This window comes from Schistocerca piceifrons, chromosome 8 (assembly GCF_021461385.2).
Source record: "Schistocerca piceifrons isolate TAMUIC-IGC-003096 chromosome 8, iqSchPice1.1, whole genome shotgun sequence".
Taxonomy (NCBI): domain Eukaryota; kingdom Metazoa; phylum Arthropoda; class Insecta; order Orthoptera; family Acrididae; genus Schistocerca; species Schistocerca piceifrons.
Window position 1 is genome coordinate 45,144,241 of NC_060145.1, and position 13,510 is coordinate 45,157,750.

Consider the following 13,510-nt stretch of genomic DNA (forward strand, 5'->3'; position numbering starts at 1 on the left):
GAGAATGTTGGTGTATGTAGGTTTCACTAATGAAGGTACATATATATTAAATACATGTGAATGGTTGAAATAAACATTTATTTGCTTATTTTGTGTTCTGTAGATCCATGTTCTGAACACATCACAGGGTATGGAATGAGTCGATTTTACAAGCTTCTTGCTCTTATCACAATATAACATATTTAGGAATTAAGTGAGTATTAGTAATCAATCAAATACTTCAATATGTGTATGTGTTAGGCAGGTTCTCTTATAAAAATGAAAAGCAGTGTTTATGTTCACTTACAGTATTGGTACACATACCAGTATGTACACACAGCAATCTGAAGATGAATCTATATGTTACAAGTGTAAAGATATTAAACATTGTTGAGCAGAAACTCCTCTATAGCGTAAGATGACCCTTTTCAACAGGATATATCTACATTTTTTTTATTTACAAGATCTTGTTTTTCATTAGATCCCCTGCACCTTAATCAAGTCTGTAAGCTCAATGTGGATGTCTTCTTTTCTTCTAGTGCCTGATTGTAGTATATACTGTTAGGTTTATTGAGGAACTATTTTCCTCTTGGAAGTACACTGAGGTGACAAGTCATGGGACATCATTATGTACATACACAGATGGTGGTACTATCGTGTACACATAGTATAAAAGGGCAGTGTATCAGTGGAGCTATTATATACTCAGGTGATTCATGTGAAATTGTTTCCAATTTTTTTACAACCACATGAAGGGAATTAACAGACTTTGAACATTGAACGGCAGTTGGAGCTAGATGTATGGGCCATTCCATTTCGGAAACTGTTAGAGAATGCAATAGTCTGAGATCCATGTTGTCAAGAGCGTGCCAAAAATACAAAATTTCAGGCATTATCTCTCATCATGGAGACTGCAGTGGCAAATGGCCTGCACTTAAAGGCCGAGAGCAGTGGCTTTTGTTGGTGCCAAGAGACAAGCAACACTGCAAGAAATAACTGCAGAAAATCAATGTGGGATGTATGACGAATGCTTCTGTTTGGACAGGCCAAATTTGGCAATGATGGGCTATGTCAGCAGATGACCGACATGCGTGCCTTTGCTAATGGGATGACTTTACCTGCTGCACCTCTCTTGGGCTCATGACAATATCAGTTGGGGCCCTAGGTGTCTGGAAAACAGTGGCCTGGTCAGATGAGTCCCAATTTCAGGTGGTAAGAGCTGATGATGGGATCCAAGTGTGGTGCAGGCCCCATGAAGCCATGGATCCAAGTTGTCAACGAGACATTGTGCAAGCTGGTCGTGGCTCCATAGTGGTGTGGGCTGTGTTTACAGAGAATTGGCTAGGGCCTCTGGTTCAACTGAGCCAATCATTGACTGGAAATGGGTACATCTGACTACTTGGAGACCATTTGTAGCCATTGATGGAATCATGTTCCCAAACAACTATGGAATTTTTATGGATAACAATACACTGTGTCAGAACATTTGGGACAATTCGAGCTAGTGATATGGCCAGCCAGATCACCTGAAATTCCATTGCGCATTGATGGGACAGAATAACATATGGGTAAATTCATGCACAAAATCCTGCAGTGGCAACACTTTCGCAATGAAAAAATGAAATGATCATATGGCATCCGGGGAAGTCTGGCTTCTGAGTGCAAGTCTTATTTCAGTTGATATCACATTGGGTGACTTGCATGCCGGTGAGGAGCATGAAATGATGATGAGGACAACACAACACCCAATCCACAAACGGAGAAAATCTCCAAACCGGCCAGTAATCGAACCCAGGCCCACTGCATAGGAGGCAAGCATGTTACCACTCAGCTAAGCAGGTGGACTTTCGCAATAATGGATGGCTATGGACGCAGCATGGCTCAATATTTCTGCTAGAGCTTCCAGTGACTTGTTGAGTCCCTGCCACATCGAGCTCCTGCACTATGCCAGGGAAAAGGAGGTCTGCCATGATATTAGGAGGTATCCAGTGACTTTAGGTGTGACCTCAGTATATATGTGCTTTATATTGAGATAGTCCGATTACCTGTTGTTTTGTTGCACTTGGTTTTGAAGAATCTTGAAGGCTCGTATCTCACTGAACTGGAATAATATACTGAGCACTAACAGCAACTAGGAGTGATTCAAATGATGTAAACTGACACAAAATGGGTTTTAAAGGTGCTTCATCTGAATATATTTGCACTGTAGTACAGTTGGTGACCAATTCCAGTTTCACAATTCACAGTACACACAGTAAATGGAAGTGCATCTCCTTCTTTGTAATCTTATAAAGAAGGAGAATCACTGTAGGACAGTCCTACACTCGTACTCTCTGCTGGAAATATCACTTTGCCACGAAGAAAAATGATCCTAATCCTACTCCTAATGATCCAAATCCCCAAGACACCATCCAAATTGAACCCTGCCTGGAAAAGTTCCATCCTCCGTCGCAGCGGGACCCACCTCCTCTTCCTCAAAATCACCCTCTCCAAACCTTGCAGGAATTTCTGACTTCCAGCCTTGCATCTCAGTCCTTCTTAAAAAACCTTAATCCTACTCCCAACATCACAACTGATGAAGCCCAGGCTATCCGTGATCTGAAGGCTGACCGATCCATCGTCATTCTTCCGGCGGACAAGGGTTCCACGACCATGGTACTTGATCGTCGGGAGTATGTGGCTGAGGGACTGTGTCAGCTTTCAGACAACACCACATACAAAGTTTGCCAAGGTAACCCCATTCCCCATGTCCAGGCGGAGCTTCAAGGAATCCTCAGAACCTTAGGCCCCCTGCAAAACCTTTCACCTGACTCCATCAACCTCCTGACCCCACCGACACCCCGCACCCCTACCTTCTACCTTCTTCCTAAAATCCACTAACCCAATCATCCCGGCCGCCCCATTGTAGCTGGTTACCAAGCCCCCACAGAACGTATCTCTGCCTACGTAGATCAACACTTTCACCCTATTACATGCAGTCTCCCATCCTTCATCAAAGACACCAACCACTTTCTCGAACGCCTGGAATCCTTACCCAATGTGTTACCCCCAGAAACCATCCTTGTAACCATTGATGCCACTTCCTTACACGCAAATATTCCGCACGTCCAGGGCCTCGCTGCGATGGAGCATTTCCTTTCACGCCGATCACCTGCCACCCTACCTAAAACCTCTTTCCTCATCACCTTAGCCAGCTTCATCCTGACCCACAACTTCTTCACTTTTGAAGGCCAGACATTACCAACAATTAAAGTGAACACCCATGGGTACCAGGATGGCCCCCTCGTACGCCAACCTATTCATGGGTCGCTTAGAGGAAGCCTTCTTGGTTACCCAGGCCTGCCAACCCAAAGTTTGGTACAGATTTATTGATGACATCTTCATGATCTGGACTCACAGTGAAGAAGAACTCCAGAATTTCCTCTACAACCTCAACTCCTTTGGTTCCATCAGATTCACCTGGTCCTACTCCAAATCCCATGCGACTTTCCTTGACGTTGACCTCCACCTGTCCAATGGCCAGCTTCACACGTCCGTCCACATCAAACCCACCAACAAGCAACAGTACCTCCATTATGACAGCTGCCACCCATTCCACATCAAACGGTCCCTTCCCTACAGCCTAGGTCTTCGTGGCAAACGAATCTGCTCCAGTCCGGAATTCCTGAACCATTACACCAACAAACTGACAACAGCTTTCGCATCCTGCAACTACCCTCCCGACCTGGTACAGAAGCAAATAACCAGAGCCACTTCCTCATCCCCTCAAATCCAGAATCCCCCACAGAAGAACCACAAAAGTGCCCCACTTGTGACAGGATACTTTCCAGGACTGGACCAGACTCTGAATGTGGCTCTCCAGCAGGGATACGACTTCCACAAATCCTGCCCTGAAATGAGATCCATCCTTCATGAAATCCTCCCCACTCCACCAAGAGTGTCTTTCCGCCGTCCACCTAACCTTCGTAACCTGTTAGTTCATACCTATGAAATCCCCAAACCACCTTCCCTACCATCTGGCTCCTATCCTTGTAACCGCCCCCCGGTGTAAAACCTGTCCCATGCACCCTCCTACCACCACCTACTCCAGTCCTGTAACCCGGAAGGTGTACACGATCAAAGGCAGAGCCACATGTGAAAGCACCCACGTGATTTACCAACTGACCTGCCTACACTGTGATGCATTCTATGTGAGAATGACCAGCAACAAACTGTCCATTCGCATGAATGGACACAGGCAGACAGTGTTTGTTGGTAATGAGGATCACCCTGTGGCTAAACATGCCTTGGTGCATGGCCAGCACATCTTGGCACAGTGTTACACCGTCCGGGTTATCTGGATACTTCCCACTGACACCAACCTATCTGAACTCCGGAGATGGGAACTTGCTCTTCAATATATCCTCTCTTCCCGTTACCCACCAGGCCTCAATCTCCGCTAATTTCAAGTTGCCGCCACTCATACCTCACCTGTCATTCAACATCATCTTTGCCTCTGCACTTCTGCCTCGACTGACATCTCTGCCCAAACTCTTTGTCTTTAAATATGTTTGCTTGTGTCTGTATATGTGTGGATGGATATGTGTGTGTGTGCGAGTGTATACCCGTCCTTTTTTCCCCCTAAGGTAAGTCTTTCCGCTCCTGGGATTGGAATGACTCCTTACCCTCTCCCTTAAAACCCACTTCCTTTCGTCTTTCCCTCTCCTTCCCTCTTTCCTGATGAGGCAACAGTTTGTTGCGAAAGCTTGAATTCCGCTCCCGGGATTGGAATGACTCCTTACCCTCTCCCTTAAAACCAACTTCCTTTCGTCTTTCCCTCTCCTTCCCTCTTTCCTGATGAGGCAACAGTTTGTTGCAAAAGCTTGAATTTTGTGTGTATGTATGTGTCTGTTTGTGTTTCTATCGACCTGCCAGCGCTTTCGTATGGTAAGTCACATCATCTTTGTTTTTAAACAAAGATCCTCATCAGGAAAGAGGGAAGGAGAGGGAAAGACGAAAGGAAGTTGGTTTTAAGGGAGAGGGTAAGGAGTCATTCCAATCCCGGGAGCGGAAAGACTTACCTTAGGGGGGAAAAAAGGACGGGTATACACGCGCGTGCACGCACACACACACACACACACACACACACACACACACACACACACATATACAGACTAAAATATCAATGAAATCAAACAAGGGAAAATCCAGCTGCCAGAGACTGTGGTCGTGTGTGTGTGTGTGTGTGTGTGTGTGTGTGTGTGTGTGTGTGTGTGTGTGAGGGACAGAGAGAGAGAGAGAGAGTTGTTTATTTTTCACAAATGCCTTGTTAGCCACTGTCCTTTTCATTATACTGTTAAAATACCAATGAATCAATAGCAGCAGCAGCAGCGGCAGCTGACCACTTCTGCCATGCCACAGCCTACAGTTTATTTGACATAATATGATGTATTTATTCTTTAAGCTTTTCATCTGATGATGGCATTCTGCCAAAATGCATTGTCCATTTGAAAAATGAAATTGCAATCTGACATACAATTTTTTGTATAAATTATTTTAAATCAGTGATGAGAATGGAATGTTGTTGTTTGTGTCTACTGTGACAGCAGTTACTCATTAAAATGACAGACACACATTTGTATACACCTACACAGGGTGATGGAGTAAAATCATAACTATAGGAGTAGCACTTCAAAATGGCACATCACTGAAATCAGCTGATTATATGAGACAAATTACAGTGATTGTGTTACAACCAAGTTGGAAAATAGAATTGGCCTTGTAATAATTTTGTAATTTGATATGAAAAAAATTATTGACTTTATATCTTTAATTGCAGAGACTGCTTAAGATACTATTCTTTTTTCAGATCAAAAACAGCCATCCCACGCACAGCCTATATCGAGTGTTAGCCTGGCACAGGAATTGTTGCTTCATCAGCCCCACCTACATTCACACCAGCACCACAGTCAGCCATCTCCAGCTCCTCCATTGTTCATGCCACACATCGGACTACCAGGTGGCAAGGTACCACAACAGACTCTAGCAGTGGGTCATGTGGGAGAAGCAGCTGCTACTGCTGCCTTGCTTGTGGCACAACAGCAACAGCAGCAGCAGCAACAACAACAACAGCAACAGCAGCAGCAACAAACTCCTGCCAGCCCGCGGCCTGCTTCGTCCACAACACCAGCTCAGCAGCAGCAAATACCAGTCATTGGTGAGCAAACATACCTAGTATTACAACATAATGTAATTGGATAGATAAAAATAATCTACACACCAAGCAGCAGCAGGAGAACATACACATAAAAAAAAAGATTTTACATATGCAAGCTTTTAGAGCGAGTAGCTCCTTCTTCTGGCAGAAGGGTTTGAGGAGGAAGAAAGAGGGGTAAATGAAAAGGACTGGAGATGTTTAGTAAAGGGGTAGAGTTTGGAAAAGTCATACAGGACTCCAGGTCATGGGAGGGTACTGGACGGGATGTGAAGGAAGGAAGGAAGGAACCAATGACTCCGAAAGCTTGCGTATGTAAGTCGGTCGAAACATCGGTAACTTAGCTGCTTTAGTACTTTACAAAGACACAGCCCAGTGCCCTAAATTATTTTAAGTGACACGAGACATGGAAGCTTACCAACTTATTTACGAGGGTGAGTCAAATGAAAACCATATATATTTTTTTAAATATTATTTATTCTGCAGAAGTGGTACAAAGCTGTATCACTTTTCAACATAATCTCCCCCATGCTCAATGCAAGTCCTCCAGTGCTTACAATGTACATAAATTCCTTTAGAAAAAAAATTCTTTTGGTAGTCCGCGCAACCACTCATGCACCGCGTAGCATACCTCTTCATCAGAACGGAATTTCTTTCCTCCCATGGCATCTTTGAGTGGTCCAAACATATGGTAATCACTTGGGGCAAGGTCTGGTGAGTATGGTGGATGAGGAAAACACTCAAAATGCAGGTCTGTGATTGTTGCAACTGTTGTACAGGCAGTATGGGGCCTTGCATTGTCATGTTGCAAAAGGACACCTGCTGACAGCAATCCACATCGCTTTGATTTGATTGCAGGCTGCAGATGAATTTTTAGGAGATCTGTGTATGATGCACTGGTGACAGTGGTCCCTCTAGGCATGTAATGCTCCAAAATGACACCTTTTTCATCCCAACAGAGAGTCAGCACAACTACCCTGCTGATGGTTTTGTTCGAAACTCCTTTGGATTTGGTGATGAGGAATGGCGCCATTCCTTGCTCGCTCTCTTCATTTTTGGTTGGTGGAAGTGGACCCAGGTTTCGTCCCCAGTAAATATTCTTGCAAGGAAGCCATCACCTTCTCGTTCAAAGTGCCGTAGAAGTTCTTCACAAGCATCAATACGTCGTTCTCTCATTTCAGGAGTCAGCTGCTGTGGCACCCATCTTGCAGACAGTTTGTGTTACTGGAGCACATCATGCACAATGTGGTGTGCTGACCCATGACTAATCTGTAAACATGCTGTAATGTCATTCGGTGTCACTCGGCGGTTTTCTTTCACTATGGCTTCAACTGCTGCAATGTTCTGTGGAGTCACAACTCGTTGTGCCTGACCTGGACGAGGAGCATCTTCCACTGAAGTCACACCATTTGCAAACTCCCTACTCCATTCGCAGACTTGCTGCTGTGACAAACATGCATCATCATACTCAACTTTCATTCGTTGATGAATTTCAATAGGTTTCACACCTTCATTATGCAAAAACCGAATAACAGAACGCTGTTGTTCCCTGGTGCATGTCACAAGTGGGGCAGCCATCTTTATACTGATACTGCGATGGTATGCTGCCACCTGCAGGCCATTCTGCACGCTGTTTGTAGCACACTTACCAACTTACAGGATAACGGCGCAATATTTCGATTTGTTATAACAAGTTTAAGGTTTTCATTTGACTCACCCTTGTATATGTGTGTTCTCCTGTTGCCACTTGGTGAGTAGACTTTTTATCTATCCAGTTACATTATACTGTTAAAAATTGATTATCCTCTAGTTCTACAACAGCTCTTTTAACACAATAGACAGCACAAGTTTCACTGAACATAAACAAATTAGTTCTGTATGGTTGAACTCCATGGCTGTGGATTGATGTAGTTAAACAGATAAAAAATGAATCACTTTTTGCGCAGGTTTACTTGTGTCAAGGTATGTTTTAGGCTTTCACCCATCTTCGTTACACCATCAATAAAAACAGTATACTGATGAAAATACAAATGTATTTGTCAACTGAAGATGAGTGTAAGTTTGAACAGCATCTTGGGATAAAAAAGCTATTCTAAAAGTGGCTGGTTGCTGTATTTATTCAAGTAATGTAAAAAAATAACTACATGGATTTTATTATGGCATTTGTCAAAAGATACTGATTTACCAACAGGAGATCAGTGTGACACACATATGCTCTCCCCTAAACCGCCACCACACATATAGTCAAATACACAAATAGGAAGTCAGACACTACCATGACACAGCAGTACATGTTAGAAAATGTCATTGGTCTGCACATAAAATTACACTAAACGAGAGCTTTTACTTTGTTGCTGCTAATATTTTTGCTTTGTGACCAAAGGGGAGAGATGTACTTTTAGTTTGTTGCCGCGGAGGTGTTTTCTTTATGACCAAAGCAGAATGATAATTTTTACAGATCATAAACTTTCTTTGTAAATGGAGAAGCAACTTTTCCAAAATCTTTGGTGTATTACTATGATTCTGTATAAAATAATGTCAGGAATGTTCTACACGATCTACAACCAAGATCCATGTACTTATTACTTGGTGACAGATTAAGACACTTTATACAACCTGACAGATTCACTTGCTCCTGATTCATTGATTTCTTTTTACAGGACAGATCACAAATGGTTGGAGAAATCTGTACTATTAAAGGGTCAGGCATAAGTGACTTGTGATCCAAATCTCTGAATAATCCCATTTCCTCCACCACTTCTATCTCTCTGTGATCAATTAGATTTGTGTGTGTAGCTGTACATAGGCAATGTTAAGTTTGCCTTTTCCTTATTAATAGATGAACTTTCCTTTCATAAATAAAAACCCGCTCAAATTAAATTGCTGCAAAGTTTAGAGGTTTACTTGCCACTTGCCGAGAAACATCACATTCCAACTCTACAGAAGAAAGATGAAAAATGCAGGAGAATGGTGTTTCAATTGAGTGGTTGGTCTTTGATTTGTATTGTGAATTTTGTGAGACACTTTGAAACGGAAAGAGTATTATGACAGCTACCACTCTAACTCTATTTCTAATACAGTTGTGTTGGAAGCCGTACCAGGCAGATGATAACTTACTTTGATGTGACAGCAGGTCTGGTGCCTGGACCCCCCACACTGGCTCTCTCCCCGGGTGGAGACCACGTGACTGCCGTGTATTCTGACCTGCAAGCCACGGCATCTGCAACCCCACAGCCCCCCCTCCCAAAGAAGAGGCGCCTTAATGAGGATGGCCTGCTTGTGAAACAAGAGCCAGGTAATATATAAAGTGCTGAACTTTTCTTACTAATGTCTTACTTTATCTCTGACATGATAAGAAATCTTACTACATTTGCCAGTAGGCCACTTAAGAAGTCTTCTGCTGCAATGCTGTCATGTCCTAAATATTGTTGTAGCTTGGTGCTGTATTGCACTGTTTGATTCATTATCTGTGTATGAATTTCATCTGATATCCATCTGTGTTGCTGTTTGACTCCTATTGCTGCTTCAGTTGTCAGTTATCTTTCACTAAATGTGTAAAAATTATGCTGCTGCATATCCCTGTATTTTATAACTCATCAGTTGCCAGTGTTTAACTGAGTTATGATTAAAACTGAGCAGATATTGTGACTTTTTTCTCTTATTTTGTAACTGTAATTGATTCATTCCAAGCAGGTCATTCATTTTTTGCCATCTGGTTTGCTAAAATAATGCTTTTCATTTCTCATGAAATCTATTTCTCCTTTAATTCCTTGGGAGTGCAGTGGAATCCTTGAAGTAATACTAGGTTTTAGTTTATAGTAGAGGGAAACATTCCACATGGGAAAAATATATCTAAAAACAAAGATGATGTAACTTACCAAACAAAAGCGTTGGCATGTTGATACACACACAAACACACACACAAAATTCAAGCTTTCGCAACCAACGGTTGCTTCGTCAGGAAAGAGAGAAGCAGAGGGAAAGACGAAAGAATGTGGGTTTTAAGGGAGAGGGTAAGGAGTCATTCCAATCCCGGGAGCGGAAAGACTTACCTTAGGGGGAAAAAAAGGACAGGTATACACTCGCGCCCCCCCCCCCCCCCCACACACATATCCATCCACACCTATACAGACACAAGCAGACATTTTAGTTTTAGCTTCATTACTCAGAAAGTTTAAAGAGGAGATAAAAACTTCATATCAGTTATAAGAAAGCAGAACATCTACAATAAAAAATATTTTTTACACTGCAGTGCTTTACTAGACATGGCCCTATGGTACAAACAGTTTCCTTGATTTCTGCTCACAAGTGAGCTAATATGGCCTGTCACCTGTGGAGATCCAAAGTACAACATAATCTGGAAAGTAAATACATGAAATTATTCTACACAAAGCAGTCAGAGCATAGTGATATGCATACAGCATCAGGTTTTAAGCAAGATTATGCAACTTCTTTTAAGGCCACAATTTCTCAACGTGATTATCCAGTTATCTCAAAGTGCATACAACTTTTGTGCCTCCATGTTGAATGTATATAAAGCCAGCTGCCGCCTTGGTACTTCAAAACAAGTGTGCTGTGAATCAGTGTCATATTTCACCTTTGCCTTATCTCACCTTAATCAATAAAAGAAACATAACACTGTATTTCACACATTCTCTTCAGTATCTTTTTTTGGTCAGCTATTGGGTACACATCTTACTCACAGCTAGTCAACAAAATGTTACAGGTTAATTTAACCAGAGATAATTCCTTCCTAGCTCAGCAGGTGGAGTGTTCCCAAGGGGTTAACAATCAACATCAATAACTTCAATTTGATTTGTATAATAAACCCTTTTCTTGCCATTCATAGTTCCAATTAAGTTATCAAACTACATAATTTGGAGTCACAAATTGGAAAAAAGAAATACTGATTAAAAAAGTGAAATAGTGATACAAGCATAAATGATGTTAAGTGTGATTAACAGTCCACAAAAACAAAACTTTGATTTCAAAGCTATGAAAGTAGTAGAAAAACAATGGACAGTTAAACAATAGCAGTGCGGGTTCTATAATGGTTGAGAAAAGTCTTAATAAGTTTCGAATTGAAGAAATCTGCTCCTGATTAAACTGAAGAACTCTGCTCCCAATTATTGCATGCGGTGTGATGTGTAAAGTAAATTCTGTGCACACACTTATTGCCTGTGATTCCATTTATGAACTGAATGACAAGCCTGCTCTTTTATCTATTTCTATTTTTCCCGTAGAGATATATTGTCCTTTCTATAAACCTAGTTTTTGTGTTTTTTCATTACAGCTGACACAATTTTTATGCTTCCACTTTCTCGAGCTACGTTCATTGTCTCGTAACTTTTATTATTTAGTTTGTCCATCCTCTTTCCTCAATGTTTTTCATCATCTAACCATTAAAATCAGTCAGTGACCACAGTGTAATATGATTTGCATTCCTTTTGTTTGTCACTCTTTATTCATTTAGTCATTCATTCATTCATTCACTCATTATGTTCTGTGAATCTCATCAAAAGGAAGGGCATTCAGAGAAGTACACTGAATTGAGCACTAACTTATTTGATAGATAAAAAAGTAACTTTTTTAGCTCAGTAGATGCTGGTTATTGCTCACTATGCTAACCATAAAATTCTGTGTTAAACTTATTGTGTTTTCCAACGGTATTTATTAATTCTTTTGTTTGAGAAGCAGTAAAATATCTCACAGAGAAACTGCCTAACATACAGAAACAAACAACTAAAGAGGTAGTAAATAATTCATTTTATTTGACATGATGATTGGAACAAAATATCAAATGACAAAACAATATTTGGATCCACTCACCATTTGCTTTGTTATTAGGAAATGAAACAAGGCAGTTCATCAAACAAATTATAGACTGCAGTGGAATATCTAGCTGTTAGAATTTTCAAAGTTCTTTCATTGGGAATAAAGAGGAAATAGGAATAAAAAAGGGTGGCATTTGTCGATTTACAAGGGAAAGGAAATGTCAGTCAAAATCTGGATCAAGACAAACAGAGACAAAAAGTGAAGAAACCAGTGAGTCTTAAACGTTTGTCAGTTTATGTAAGTCCAAAATTAAGAAAGAAGAATTTGAAATCAAACAGTGGAAAGTCCAGGATGGAATAATGACAGTATTATGAAAAGGATAGTTGCTACTCACCATATAGTGGAGCTGCTGAGTTGCAGACAGGCACAACAAAAAGTGTGTCTGACAAAGCTTTTGTCCAGACCAGCCTTCATCAGACCGGAATAAAACACACACACACACAAACACACACACACTTGTGTCATTGTGAAGATAAGAGTATAATAATTTCTGCACACACAGAGGGATTCACAGAATCATTCTTCCCCTGCTCCACCCAGAAATGGAATGAGAAGAAACCCGAAGAAATGGTACTTGGGACGTGCCTTCTGCCATACACCTCGCTGTGGTTTGCAGAGAAAAACAAAGATGCTGTAGCTTACCAAATGAAAAAGCATTGGTATGTTGATAGAGACAATAAAAAACGCACAAACACACACACAAATTTCAAGCTTTCACAACCCGAGGTTGCTTCATCAGGAAGGAGGGAAGGAGAGGGAAAGACGAAAGGATGTGGGTTTTTAGGGAGAGGGTAAGGGATCATTCCAATCCTGGGAGCGGAAAGACTTACCTGTAAGTGACATCATCTTTATTTTTAGATATATTTTTCCCACGTGGAATGTTTCCCTCTATTATATATATATATTTAAAAACAAAGATGATGTGACTTACCATACGAAAGCGCTGGCAGATCGATAGAAATACAAACAGACACGTACATACACACAAAATTCAAGCTTTCGCAACAAACTGTTGCCTCATCAGGAAAGAGGGAAGGAGAGGGAAAGACGAAAGGATGTGTGTTTTAAGGGAGAGGGTAAGGAGTCATTCCAATCCCGGGAGCGGAAAGACTTAACTTAGGGGGAAAAAAGGACGGGTATACACTCGCGCACTCACACACATATTCATCCACACATATACAGACACAAGCAGACATATTTAAAGACAAAGAGTTTGCCTCATCAGGAAAGAGGGAAGCAGAGGGAAAGACGAAAGAATGTGGGTTTTAAGGTAGAGGGTCAGGAGTCATTCCAATCCCGGGAGCGGAAAGATTTACCTTGGGGGGAAAAAGGGACAGGTATATATATACACACACACACACACACACACACACACACACACACACACATACATACATACATACATACATATCAGTCTGCACATATACAGACACAAGCAGACAACCGAGTGTATACCTGTCCCTTTTTCGTTTTATGTGTGTGTGTTTGTGTGTTTTTTATTGT

General features: G+C 41.5%; 1 protein-coding gene across 1 annotated transcript in view; it reads left to right on the plus strand.

The window, feature by feature from the left end:
- Positions 1-13,510, plus strand: part of LOC124711663 (myelin regulatory factor) — a 334,494-nt gene that overhangs the window by 235,178 nt on the left and 85,806 nt on the right. Inside the window, exons 5-6 of the mRNA XM_047241854.1 lie at positions 5,828-6,175; positions 9,303-9,467. Coding sequence (XP_047097810.1) covers positions 5,828-6,175; positions 9,303-9,467 — 513 coding nt within the window. The remainder of the gene's footprint in view (positions 1-5,827; positions 6,176-9,302; positions 9,468-13,510) is intronic.